At 46.7% G+C, this 13,163-nt stretch overlaps 1 protein-coding gene across 2 annotated transcripts in view; it reads left to right on the top strand.

The window, feature by feature from the left end:
- SUSD3 (sushi domain containing 3) overlaps positions 1–12,472 on the top strand; it is a 33,340-nt gene extending 20,868 nt beyond the window's left edge. For both annotated transcript variants that reach the window (XM_071549743.1, XM_071549744.1), the window contains exons 4-5: positions 1,144–1,311; positions 11,823–12,472. In XM_071549743.1, the coding sequence (XP_071405844.1) occupies positions 1,144–1,311; positions 11,823–12,030 (376 nt within the window). In that variant the 3' untranslated portion in view covers positions 12,031–12,472. The remainder of the gene's footprint in view (positions 1–1,143; positions 1,312–11,822) is intronic.
- Positions 12,473–13,163: the final 691 nt, after the last annotated feature.

The raw sequence follows: 13,163 nt of genomic DNA, 5'->3' as shown, positions 1-13,163 counted from the left end.
ACAGACCCGTCTTGCAAGGTGTCTAATGATCTTTGAAGTGCCATCTTGTGTTTTATAGAATCATAGAATCATTAAGGTTGGAAAAATCTCTTAGGATCAAATTGAACTGTCAGCACAGCACTGCCACTGTGTTCACAACTAAACCATGTCCCCAGGTGCCACAGTCACATGTTTTTTGGAGAGTAAAAGCACCAAGGCTGTTGAAAATCCTCCCACTATTCAGCCTCTTCCCAGATCTTGTCCCAGTGAGTGAGCCTGGCTGCTGTTTCCTTTGGAAGGAGCAGGATTGCGTCCCAAGAGGACAGAAATGGCACCAAAATCAGTGTCACCAGCTCTCACAATTTAATCTTGTCCCATCAGGTAGTGAAAATGCCTGTGAATCTTAGACTTCTTTTAGCAACAAGAAAAGAAATTGTGATTTGTTTTCCTTGCCTCCAAGTTGTAGGGAGCAGCATGAAAAGTCCCCTGAGCATTTCCAAAGGGAATCCAGAAGGCAAGGGAATATGTCCCATGCTTAACAAAGGTGACATTACCTGTCTCCTCCATTTTAAGTCAATTTGTCTTTTCAACCTCCCTGGTGATTTTGGAACCTTCTAGGAATGTCAGTGCTGCAAAAATTCCCAGAAATAATTATTCTTGAAATAATTTATTCTATAAAACGGAGATGGTTCGTAATCTTTTCACACACAACAAGATGTGGCCTGACTTGTGTCACTGGTGAAAGTCCATGAGAATATTGACACCTCCCACCTTATGTGACTTATTACCCATAGTCTCAAAAACCACTCTATCAAATTGACTTAATTATTGGGGGTTTGTTCCTATGAACTATCCACAGGTGCTCGTAAGAAAATTGCTCTCTTTTTCTGTTTGTTTGCTGGTTTTTGAGGACTGAAGTAGTACTTGAAATAGCACTATGTTACAGAATAATATTTATGCCTTTTAAGAACTCCCCACCTTAAGGTATTATTTAAGTCTCTAGAAGTTTGGCTTACACATGAAGTTCAGCAGGTGTTTAAGTGCTGTCTTTAGTAAAGCTGGAATTAGATTTAAGATCTAGAAGTCAGGGCTGTGGTCAGATAACAGCTCAGCCATCCAGCCTCATATCACCACACTGTCCCCTACCCCTTGCTGTGTTCCCAGGGATATGCAGCTGTGGTACCAGCTCAGAACTGAAGAACTAGAGCACATGCAAGCTGCTTACTTTGGGTTCAAGGGAAGAAACAATAACAACAACAATAAGAAACTCAGGAATAAATCTATATGTGATGACGTGACTAACATGGCATATGATAACCAAGGATTCTACAGGTAAGGCTGTTTAAATACAGCAGATTTGAATGGGTTTGTGGAATAAATTTTAGAGAGAGGATTCCTTGGAAATGCCTTTTAAAAGGAGGCCCCTGCAAGGACATGAAGCCAGTGGGTTGTCAGGGTTTGTCTCTGAACTTGCCCATCTTGTGGGGAATTATTGTTGCCAATAAGTGAGCCAGCAGAGGACTGAGTGCGGCCTCCCCTGTACAGCTGCTTCCTTGCCCAGCAGTGCCTGGTTGAGCCTGGTCTGCAGGGGAGGTTGCACCAGATTAGCTGGGGAGAGGTTTTTAATTGGCTTTGTTAAATTGATGCTAAACTGCAGCAGGGAAGTCCCTGCCCTGTGTTGGTTAGTGGGATCAAGGTGCAGCTTTCCTAAGAGCCTTAGGAGCAGAGGCAGCCCGGGACACCTGGGGCTGGGGGGGGCTCAAGGTGAGCCCCAGGCACTGCCACTCAGCCCACAGTAGGCAGGAACACCCCTCTGAGACCTGTGTGGTGATCAGGGCAGGCACAACAGCATCCTCACCGCCCAGGCAGCAGAATTCCAGTGGGGGAGCCCTACCCCTGGGATAGACCAAGGACCTGTTCCCTGCTGGGAGAAAGCACATCAGGTACCATGGGGGTGTGGGTGGTGAGCACAGCTGTTCTCTGGGCTGTTCAAAATCATCTCTGAGCATCTCCAGGTGTGTTACACTGACCCTGGTGGTGCCAACAGAAAAAAAAAACCACCAGAAAAATGAGTATGTGTTAAAATCCACTCACTGTTTTGCTAATACTGTCATATAAACACACATCTCTGTGTCTTTTGCATCCTCTGGGTTCTGCTTTGTCATTGTGTGTGAGAATATACAGCACACCTTGTTTGCTTTTAATGCCCTGCTCACCTGCACAGCCTTTCTGAGCAGCAGCATCAGGGATTCCTAGTGCTTACCTGCAGAGAGCAATCTTATGCAGATTGTAAACCTGCTTCCATCTCAGAGTGCAGCTGGAAATCTTGTTCAAATGGAGTCCTGCACAGAAGTCTGATGGCTGCTTAATTAATTTCTGGGTTTGAGTGATTTCACAAAGACGTATGAAGCTAATTAAGTGCTGATTATGACCTAAGCAGTTTTTAGAAGACTCAGGATGCAATTTTTATTTTTGGGTAACTTCACTCTGCTGCGATGTTAATGTTTTGTGTAAGTGTAATCTGCTTTTAAAATAGCATGGATAAACTTCTAAAGGGCTGGAAGCAGAGGTGAGAGCTCTGATGGAGCCTTGAGCTCCTTCTGGGTCCTTCCCTGCACTACTTCATGCAGCACAGGCTTGTGTTTACTGAATTCTGCACTCCTTTTCTTACCTACAGTAGCAGGGAATATGCCATTTATCTGGGCTTCTCTGGGGCCAGAAATCTACAAGTTTATTTTTTCTTTAGAAAACTGGATGATGTATAAATTTCAGTGGGGAATGACAGAGGCAGGAGGAAGAAAGCCTGGAAACTGTTTTTCTTTGGTAGAGCAATGCACATGCTGTGTGAAATCCTGGTGCTCATACCCAGCTCTTAGTGCAGGACATCAACCAGTAATCAAGGTCTGCTTTATCTCCAGCGTGCAGAGGTGAGGGGATCCTGGCTAATCACTGGCCAGAGCTCAAACCAGCCAGGAGAGGAGGTGTGTCAGTCTGGGCACCCCCAGCTAAATGGCTGGCTGTTTGCACTTTTTCTAGTCAGAGATGGAAATGGCATTGGAGGTGATTCTGAACAAAGTTGTCCTAGAATTGCTCTTGGAACAGATGTGACCCTTCCTTATTTTGACCTTTTCCCCTTTTTCCACTCAAATATGGGCTGTTTAATCAAAGTTAGTAAAAGATGCTGATTTCTGCTCTTTAACTCAGTTAAATGGATATATGTGCAGGATGAGATGTGGGAATCGTGCTAAGAGATCTCATGAAGACAACAAATGACCTGTCATCTTTATATTTCACTTGTAAGCCTTATTTTTTTGTGTCTACCAAATATGGCTAAGTTTCCTCATCCTGTGCTCATCCACCTTACTGGGAACAGCAGGGCAGTGCAGGCAAACCCTTGGGGAGGTGCAAACATGGAGCTGGGCTGTGCTGGGAGGACACCCTGCCTGGGTAATTCCTGCCCTACCTTTCTCCATCCAGTGCCAGGTGGACATGTTGGCAGCCTGTGCTTGGAGGAAACCTCCAACCCTGTGGGTATTGCTGTAGTGGTGGAGCTGTTACAGCACTGATTGTCCAAGGAAATAAATACAAGCACACAGCATGGCTGGATAAAAGCAGCAAGACTGAGGGCAGAAGATTCCATGCTCAAGAACAAGCCAAAAGAGAATTTAACCAAGGCTCTTCAAGGAAGGTTCAGAGTTGACATGAGGAAGCATTTGTGTATGGAGGAGCTGCTCAGACCCTGAACAGGTTTCCTGGAGACCTGGTTGGTGCTCCAAAACTGTCAGTGTTCAAGAGGCATTTGGACAGTGCCCTTAATAATGTGCTTTAATTTTTGGTCAGTGCTGAAGGGGTCCAGCAGTGGAACTGGATGATCCTTGTGGGTCCCTTCCAACTGAAAGATTTTATTCTAGTTGACTCTAGGTAGCCTACTCTATCCCACCCTACTCTGTCCTACCCTGTCCTGTTCCTGTGCTAACATTTCAGACATTTGGAGGAATTGTGCAAGGCTCTGAGCACATCAGAAATCCCATTTGGTTTTCCTAGTCAGGACCTGTCCTGAGCAGCACAGGAGGTAAATTGTTTCCTCCCTGCCTTTTTCAGGGCTCTGGTACGTGCTCTTCTCTGAGATGCAGCCATGGCAAGTGGCTCTGCAACCCCCTTAGGAGGGGAGGCTGAGATGGGCAGTGCCCATGGCTGAGGAAGGAGTGGGTGGAGGCCTCAAAATTTCAGTCATTTTTACAACAGTGTTTCCTTTTCTTAAAACTATTCTGCTGCTTCTTGCAGCATGTGAAGTATCTGGAAGAGTGAAAACTCCTTCACCCTTGGAGAAGACCCTCTTGAGGATATCTCAGTGCATTTTTGATGAGAAAAGAATGTAGGTCGTGCTGCTTTTTAGGTTTAATTGAAATAGATTGAGAGATTTACATTTTGACTCACCACTTTAAGGATAAAAATACTTTAAGGAGATATAAAATAAAAAGCCAATTCTTTTAGGTAAGGCAATATAAAATAAAACTAAAAGACAGTTCTTTCAGGCAAGTGAGATACTTGTTATAGTTTATAGAGGAATTTAGGATTAAGAAACATCAGTTAAGGCTTACTATGCTGATGAGACACTTTTGGCTGCAGTGAGGTGGCCTGATGTGGATGCAGAATGCTGATGTATAGAAGTTATAAAGAATGGAGAAGCCCAGCTGTTTGACAGCAGAGGCTCCATCCAGTGTGCTGTTCTGGACCTGTCTGCCACAAAATGAGATCTTTTCCCCCTCATGTTTGAAGCACAGAACAAACGTGATGAACGTGTAGTTTTGCAGGGAAATGTTGAATTTTCGTGGCAACTACTCTAATTATAACGAGCCACATTCTGGTTTCTTGGCTGCTTGAACAAATTGTTCCAAAATTCAATTTTGATAAATGTGTGTACAAATACTGGGATCATTAACTACAGAGTGCAGTCACTGCTGATGCCACCACTGTCATTTGGATGTAAGGAATCACAATGAGGATGAACACACCAATTTTTACCAGAAAGTGTTCTCTGCAGAGGCTGCAGGTATTTACAGCATATTTGCTCTATTTTTCATATTTAAAGAGCTAAATATGTTGAGCAGGGGAAGACAAGTTACAGAGCATGGGGCTGCTGGGAGGGGTGTTTCCCCAACATCACTTCTCAGAAGTTGAGAGCAGCCAGCAGAGATAGGTTGCTCTGTGGTGCAGAGGTTTGAGCCAGATTAGCTGAAAAAAAAAAGGGTCTGTGTCTATGGCAGGGAGATTAGCTGCAGCTCTGGGCCCCGTAGTTAGAGGAGAACAATGTCCATGAACCTCCAAAGCAGCTCCAGGAGGATTGCTGGGCAAAAGGTTGGGAACAGCTCTCACAACCTGACTGCAGGATCACAGAATCATAGAATCGACTGGGTTGGAAAAGACCTCCAAGATCATCAAGTCCAACCCTTGGTCCAACTCCAGTCCCTTTACCAGATCATGACACTCAGTGCCACGGCCAATCTCAGTTGAAAAACCTCCAGGGATGGGGAATCCACCCCCTCTCTGGGCAGCTCATTCCAATGCCTGAGCACTGTCTCTGCAAAGAATTTTTTTCTGCTCTCCAACTTCAATTTCCCCTGGCAGAGCTTGAGCCCATCGTGCCCCCTTGTCCTGTTGCTGAGTGCCTGGGAGAAGAGACCAACCCCCACCTGGCCAGAACTTCCCTTCAGGGAGTTCTAGACAGTGATGAGGTCACCTCTGAGCCTCCTCTTCTCCAGGCTAAACCCCCCCAGCTCCCTCAGCCTCTCCCCACTTGTGCTCCAGTCCCTTCTCCAGCCTTGTTGCTCTTCTCTGGTACATTCTTCAGATGTACCAGCATATGTGATTTTTGAGTCAGTTATTTTCTGATGAAGAGTAATACCTGACCCTGCAGTCCTTCTTCTCTGGAATAATTGCTTGGGCATCCACCCCCTGAGATGAAGAGTCCTCTTCCATCCCAACAAGCCCCCATGTGGGAGAGCCTGGATGAGGCAGCTGCTGAACAGCAGGTTGTCCTCTGCCCCATGGCAGGCACAGGGGAAAATATCTGTAAAGAGAAACTTAATGACAGATGTCCTTCCTCTGTGCCAGCTGAGAGATGGTGGTGAAGGTCACTGAGATGGGATATTAAAGAAATTGGTGCTAAAAAGAAGAGTGGGGTTGCCCTGATGCCAGTGTGGGCCATGCTCACCCACTGCTGGGGGGTGGCTGGAGCTGCACCCCAGATGAATTTGAATGTGTTTCCAGGGCTTGACAACCCTTTCTGTGAAGAATTTTTTCCTAATATCCAACCTAAACCTCCCCAAAATTTACAGATCTGAAAAACTGCCTTCTGGTTGTCTGCAAACAGGCAAAGCTTCACAGCAAACTACTGCAACAGCCTCAGCAGAGCTGCTGCTCTGGGAAAACAGTTTTGAAAGGCAAGGTGAGGGAATGCAAACAAGCAATTGGTCTGATAAACACTGTCACCAGTTTTTAACTCCATGAAGAGTTATCCTGTCCTGCTGGCATGTACATCAATTAAATGTGCAGGGAGGGGTCTGTCTTGTGCCTCTTTGTGTAGTTTGTAGCATTTTCTCTTGTTCTTTGAGTGCAAGCCATCAGTTCCATAAATACACAACTACACAAGTGTTCTGTAGCAGAAATGGGAGCCTGAATCCAACTGGAACCACTGGCTGGTAAAATGTGCACAGTTTAGTGGGACATTGTGAGAGCAAACAGCAAGCCCTTCTGGCATGGACATTAAAAAACCAGGCACTCCACTGCTGGGACCTGTTTCTGTATGGGCCTGTGTTGAAGGCAGCTCTCCCAGGAGATACACAGATAGCCAGCAGAGGAAACACAGAGAGAGCTCATTTCAGTTTGCATCAGCTTCTTAATGATGGTAACAAATAGCCCCACCTTGGCTCTGTTGCTTTGCTCTTTCAGCATAACAGTCCTGTAACCTGTCCTGGAATAGATACTCCCTTGACTCAGAGATGGGCTTACTTTTTGTAAGAGAGAGTTGATGATCCAGTGCTTTCCACGCTCAGGGAGAACTGAATCTAGCTGTAGATTAACTCCTTTTCATCCTCTGTCAGCTAAGATGACAACCAGAGAAAAACTAGTCCAGCTCAAAAATACATCTAAAGAGCATCAAAGAAATTTGGTGTGGTTTTTTGTCTGGTGTGGAAGGATTTGGAAAAAGTTGTGCATTTCAAATTTTTAGAGGTGAATTATAAAACATTCTCAGTGAAGCAACTCATTTGACTGCAGGAGTGAGTCAAATGTCTCTGTAGGTTTAAAGTCCTCCTTTCTGCTCTCCACACAGCTGGAGCATATTACCACAAAGAATAAAAATCTCTCAGGCCAGTATGTTCTCCCAAAGAAGATATTTTTAGGAGCTGAAATGTTTGTACCAGAGCCCTTTCTGACTACAAGGTGCTTTACCAGAGTACCAGGCAAAAAGCAAATAAGGACAATCCAACAACAAAGAATTCAAAGTGAAAAGGTTTCTCAGAAAAAAACCCAAAGCCAGTATGGCCCAAGGAGAGGCAGCTCAGCATTTTCAGTCAGTCCAAGCAGTCACATGCAAGGTAGGTGAGATCAGCTCATGGCTTTGAGCTCCACAGTAAAATTAAGTTTTCTTTTTCTCTTTGATTTAGTGGCTATAATGGTGGAAATCTTCCACTACCTTTTGTAAGGGGTTGTGAGGAAGGACAAATGAGAAATATGTGCTGCTCTAAGAACTGTTGATGTCTGCCCAGGCTCACTGAGCTCAGCTGTGAGACAAGGAACCTTCTAGAAGTGTGAACAGGATGAAATGGGACACCTGGCTACATCCCTGCCTTGCTCTCTGTCTCCTTTCCCAGGCACTTGCCCAACTCCTTGCCCTCTGAACACCTAAGAAGAAGAGATAAAGAAGCTGAAAGATCTGATGCCCTCCCATTAGCAGGGGGTAGTGTGGTGTGGATTTACTGCAGTGAAAAGGGACAACACTTGGGGAAATACCCATGTTGTGACACAAACTGCTGCAAAGCTTGGTGGGAGATGTCAGCAGAGCAGGAAACTGCACCAGGACACCTGAAATGGCTGTCAGAAGGTGCACCAGTGGGACAAGTAAGAGGCAAATCACCACCTACAACAGTGCCAGTGCCAGATTTTCCTGGGAAAACCCATCTGTTGGGATGGTTATGAAGGTCAGCACCGTCACCAGAGGGCCAAACCCTTCGCTCCCTGCGGAAGATCCACACATTTCTGTGATGATCAGCCTCACTGTCAGAAGGTGCAGCCTGCAGGCTGCGCCGTGCAGGGCAGTGCCAGGGCTGTGGCCACGCAGAGGACCGTTGGCACAGTGTCCTCACTGTCTGGGTGGGTGTGAATGTGTCCCCCTGCTCAGGTGCAGTTGCCCTGGGGCACCTGTGGGCTGCTCCCTGGGCACAGGAAGGGTGCAGGACCCTCATCACTGTAGGGTTTGATCCTGCACCACATAAAGCATCCAGTGAAAGGGCTGCAAAGGGCAAATGACCTGTTTGATACAATTATATGGAATTAATACAATTCCCTACATGAGATGCTTGATTGGGTGGCACCAAGGGCCAAAGGGGAGGAGACCCAACACAGGAGAGGGGCAGATTTCCTTTCCCCGTTTTCCCTGCAACTTGTCCAACTTGAGCTTCTCTATTCATGAAGTGGTTCTTTTTTTTTCTCTTGTTTTTCCTGTGCTCTATGTCCCCCAGTGCCACCTTTCAGAGACTAAAATCCTCCTTGTACCTTTTGACATGCAGGTTTCAAAGAAAGCTGAGACAGGGGAAGTGAGCTGTGGTTTCACCTTGGGGCCCTGTCAGAAGGGGTAGGGTAGCTGGTTGCTAAAGAGCATGAAGGGGGCGTGTACAGCAACATGTGCTTTCAATAGAGCTGCTGTTATTGTTTTCATAATGCTTTCATGATTACCCCAGGGTCTTGTACAGAGCCACCAGACATACAGGAACAAAAAGAATCCCTTCCTATCCTCCAGTATAAAATCTGTTTTCAGAAGCAGTGCCAGCACCGGGCACTTTGTGGCAGCCCTGATGCTCTGTGTTCTCACACGTCTTGGTTGTCCCATTAACAGCATTTTCCCTCCAGCAAGGAACAGCTCTCAAGTCACACAAAACAAAATCCTTGTGAATCCTCTAAACTCCATTGATATATGCTATGATGGCCATTCTTCTCCCCAGATGGGAACTCCAAGTTAATCTGTCAGATAGAGCTGTCCTTGTCAAATGTTTCCTGCACCCAGCCTGGCTGTGCAGCACCCAGTGTCCTGGGGTGGGTTGGCATTGCTGGGTAAGGGTACAGGGAAGACTTCTAATCCTCTAACTGTGATGTTTTGAAGTAGTCCAGCTGGGAACTGGAGTTAAGAGAAGTTGAAGTGCTTGAAAATACAGTCACACTTATTCAGGACAAAGTACAGAGCTCCCAAGGGTGAGAGAGCAAACTGAAGGCTGTGTCTGACTGAAGGCCGTGCACACAGAGCAGAGCCCACTGCATGCACTGAGACCCCCTTAATAGCTCTTCTCATCCTCTGCTGCGGTGGAACCCCAGCTTGGGGAACTGGTTTTACTGTCCTTCTGATGGGGAGGGTTCGATGTATTGCAGGGAAAGGAGGTGGCCACTGTTTCCTCATCCTACACCCACAGAATCACAGAATGATTTGGGTGGAAAGGGACCTTAAAGCCCATCTCATGCTAGACCCCTGCCATGGGCAGGGACACCTCCCACCAGCTCAGGGTGCTCCAAGCACTGTCCAGACTGGCCTTGGACACTCCAGGGATGGGACAGCCACAGCTTCTGACAAGGTGTGCTGGTGGAAGCCAATGGAATTTTAATAGTTCCTGAAATGGGAGGAAGGGATTGCTAAACCAGGAGTACAGTTGTCCTCCAAGTACAGTTTGACAACATGGAGCTTTATAGGGGGAAAACATCAGAGTGGGATGAACTCTGCCCAGGTGAACTGTATTTATTGCACCATAACCAGAACACCTGGATTTGAGCTATAATCCTGGCAGGCCTGGCCCATGCATAACTTTATCCTAGTCTTCTCAGTGTATACATTGCTTTGACTTGATTTTTATTTTCACTATTGATTACCACCTCAAGAAGATGGAACTGAGTTCCTCATACTATAAAAAAATAAATAAATGCACAGCATAAAGTAGCTCAGAAGATTTTCTTTTGGCAGTGAGGTGTGCAGCATTATTCCATGTGTCTTCTATTCCCTGATGGCAGGACACAGGGGTGCTCAGGCAGGTGTTCTGGTGCCCAACACAAAGACACTCGAGGGCTTGTTGAGGCCCCAGGGTTAAAAAGCACAGTTAAAACAGTACACGTCAATACAATGTAGGTGAAGTTACCCAGCTGGTATTCTGAGAAAGAGATGAGTTTGTTTGAATTACAATGGGGTAAATTCTGCTCCTCTGAGCACCTCCTTGATGAGTACATGCAGACTGCACTGGCAGTGTCCTCTCACCTCCAGGGCAGTGGTGTTCTAACACAGCTTTCCAATGAAGAGCAAGATTTGTTCTCCTTTACAGGAGAGGTGTATCTGCAGCATCCCTGCTCTGTACCAGGACAAGGCTTCAGTTGTCTGGGTTTATTTTCTGTTACTATTATATTTCTGTGGTTCCTCTGGGTATGCACGTTTGGGGTGTGAGCATTTCTGCTGCCTTCTGCAACCGGTAACTGCAGAAAGCAGCTTCTGTTTCTTTACCAGGTTTTCATGCACTAAAGGGTAAGACTGTGCTGTCCTGGGTGTGGGTGTGCAGAGGCCCACACCGAGGGCTCAGAGGAAGCTGGAGGAGTTGGCTCACCTGCAGTGAATGTTGGGCAGGAACCCTCAACCTTCGCTCTGCCTGCAGGAGCTGCTGGGCAACAGCTGATGTTTTACAAAGCTCCCACAATCAGGCTGCAGTTGTTTGGCATGGCCCCCAAAGGGCTGTGTCTCACCTGCCTCTGGTTCACAGACCGTGGGTGTGAAGCGCATCTGTCAGCAGAGGTCGGGAACAAGCTGATCCCATCCCCACCATGCTCCTGAATGAAGGGTGTGTGGTTTACTGAGCATCTTTTCAGCACCTCTGCCATCTCCATCTGCTGCCCTGTACCATCCACTGCTGTGGTGTTGCTGCCTGGGGCAGTGGCCCATGCTGGCATCCCCAGCTGGGCAAACCCTCCCTTCCTAGTGGGGAAGGAGAGGGAGTGGGATGGATCAGTAACTGCCAGTGCTGCAAACACAGAGATCCAGCCTGAGGCCCCTTCAGTAGCCAGGGCAGGCAGCCAAGGGCAAGCACAAGCCCCAGTGCAACCACTGGCACCTCTGCAAGTGACACCTCGAATCCCACTGAGCACAGCTGGCTCCTGTGCTCCCAGCAGGGCTCCCCTAACCAAGCAAGGATGCTCCTTCTGCACCAGGCTCAGCACTCAAGTGTCCTCAGTCACATTCTCCAGGTAGCATCACACTACAGTGAAGCTGGGGACTCGTTTGATGGCAAACAACAAACATCTGCCCCAGCAACAAAAAAATCCCGCAATCTCACAAGTCTTTTCAAGGTCTGCATCAGGTTTTACAAAGACATGGTTCTTTGCCCCACTGCTTCTTTTCAAGGTCTGCATCAGGTTTTACAAGCACACAGTTCTTTACCCCACTGCTGCCAACTGGCTTTGATGCTGAGAGAAGCAATTCCTTACATTAGAGCACAAGTTGTTTGCGATATGTCTGATGTGCAAATAACATGGGTTAGGAAATTCTGTATCCTCACCAGAATGACATGAAATGAAAATAACTTTTTCCCTTGTGCTTCCAGGTTCCAGGAGGAGTGGACTCAGGCCGTGGTAGCTCCTGGGCGTTGCAAGGACAAGGATCAGGTGCTGAAGCAGAGCAGTGGTGCCCCCAGGGCACAGGCTGTACCCAGGCACAACACCCCAGGGCACACAGTGAATTCCATACACGTCGTTGAAGTCTATGGTCACAAGGATAGTTACAACAAACCAAGCTGCCACATGCCTGGATAGCTCATGTCTGAAATGCAGCTGCTCCTCTGGACCAAAATGAAATTTGGATAGAAATATGTGCCTTAAAGACAGCATAGAAAAGTTTGTTATTCATATGAATTTGAAAGTTTTCTATATTCCAGGATGGTTATTTAACAGAAGTGCTCCAAGGTCTGAGACAAATTAGAGAATGAATGTTGGGGCTGGGAGTCTGTAGCTGTTCTCTACAGTTTGCTGTGCAGTGGGGCCATGGCAAAAGCACAATGTCCTTCTGTACAGCTGAGGAGGTGGGACCTAGTTTGCATATTTGCCTCTTACAAAGTCGTTGATGATAATTACGCACCTGTCAGAGTCCAACCTTCTCCAGCCCCGTGGGTTTTGTAAGCATTTCAGAATGAAAAGTCCCCTGTATTTTTACACAGTAGCGTGTTAGAACTACAATAAAATTTTGTTTTTAATGGAATGCCCCATTGTTTTGTATCTTGGGAAGGTCTTTTTCTTTGACTCATCTGTTCTGCTTTTAGACACCACGTGAGACTGGTCCATCTCCAGGTTAGCCAGCCTGTGGGAGCAGGGATGGCACATGGAAGGATGTCCTGCCCTGCTGTGTCCCACCCTGCTGTGTGGGACCACACACTGACCCCCTGTGGCTGCTGCAGTGTCACAGTGCCAGGACAGCCTTCCTGGATCTCGGTATCGCTGCAGCATTGCTGTGACAGCACTGGAAATAAAGGGCTGAGGGAGCTGTTGGAAACCTGCCTCTTTTCCTGGTACTAATCTATTCTCATGTCAGGAAACAAGGTGGTGTTTTTTCTTGTTTTGTCCATTTTGAATAGTTAAGTAACTGATATGGCTCTTACTCTGTTTTTTATGTGCTCACAGATGTATATCCTGTAGTTACTGTACAGTTATTTTTGTTCCAGTTGAAGCCTTATTTATTCTGTTATCAGGTGTCTAATGGGTATTGTCACATGATGGAAATATGACCTTATAGCAAACTCCAGTAATTGCTTTGTAGCATATCCCCTTGTTATGAATCAGGTATCCTCTTCAGACCTTCAGTTCTGAAGCTTCAGTTTTGAAATTCAAATTATTGTAGCTTGCTGGCAGGCCTGGGAATGCCCTCCTCTGTCCTGGCCATACGCTGCAGAGAT

The sequence above is a fragment of the Pithys albifrons genome, chromosome 3 (genome assembly GCF_047495875.1).
Source record: "Pithys albifrons albifrons isolate INPA30051 chromosome 3, PitAlb_v1, whole genome shotgun sequence".
In the NCBI taxonomy this organism is placed as follows: Eukaryota; Metazoa; Chordata; class Aves; order Passeriformes; family Thamnophilidae; genus Pithys; species Pithys albifrons.
This window is presented reverse-complemented; position numbering and strand designations above follow the sequence as displayed.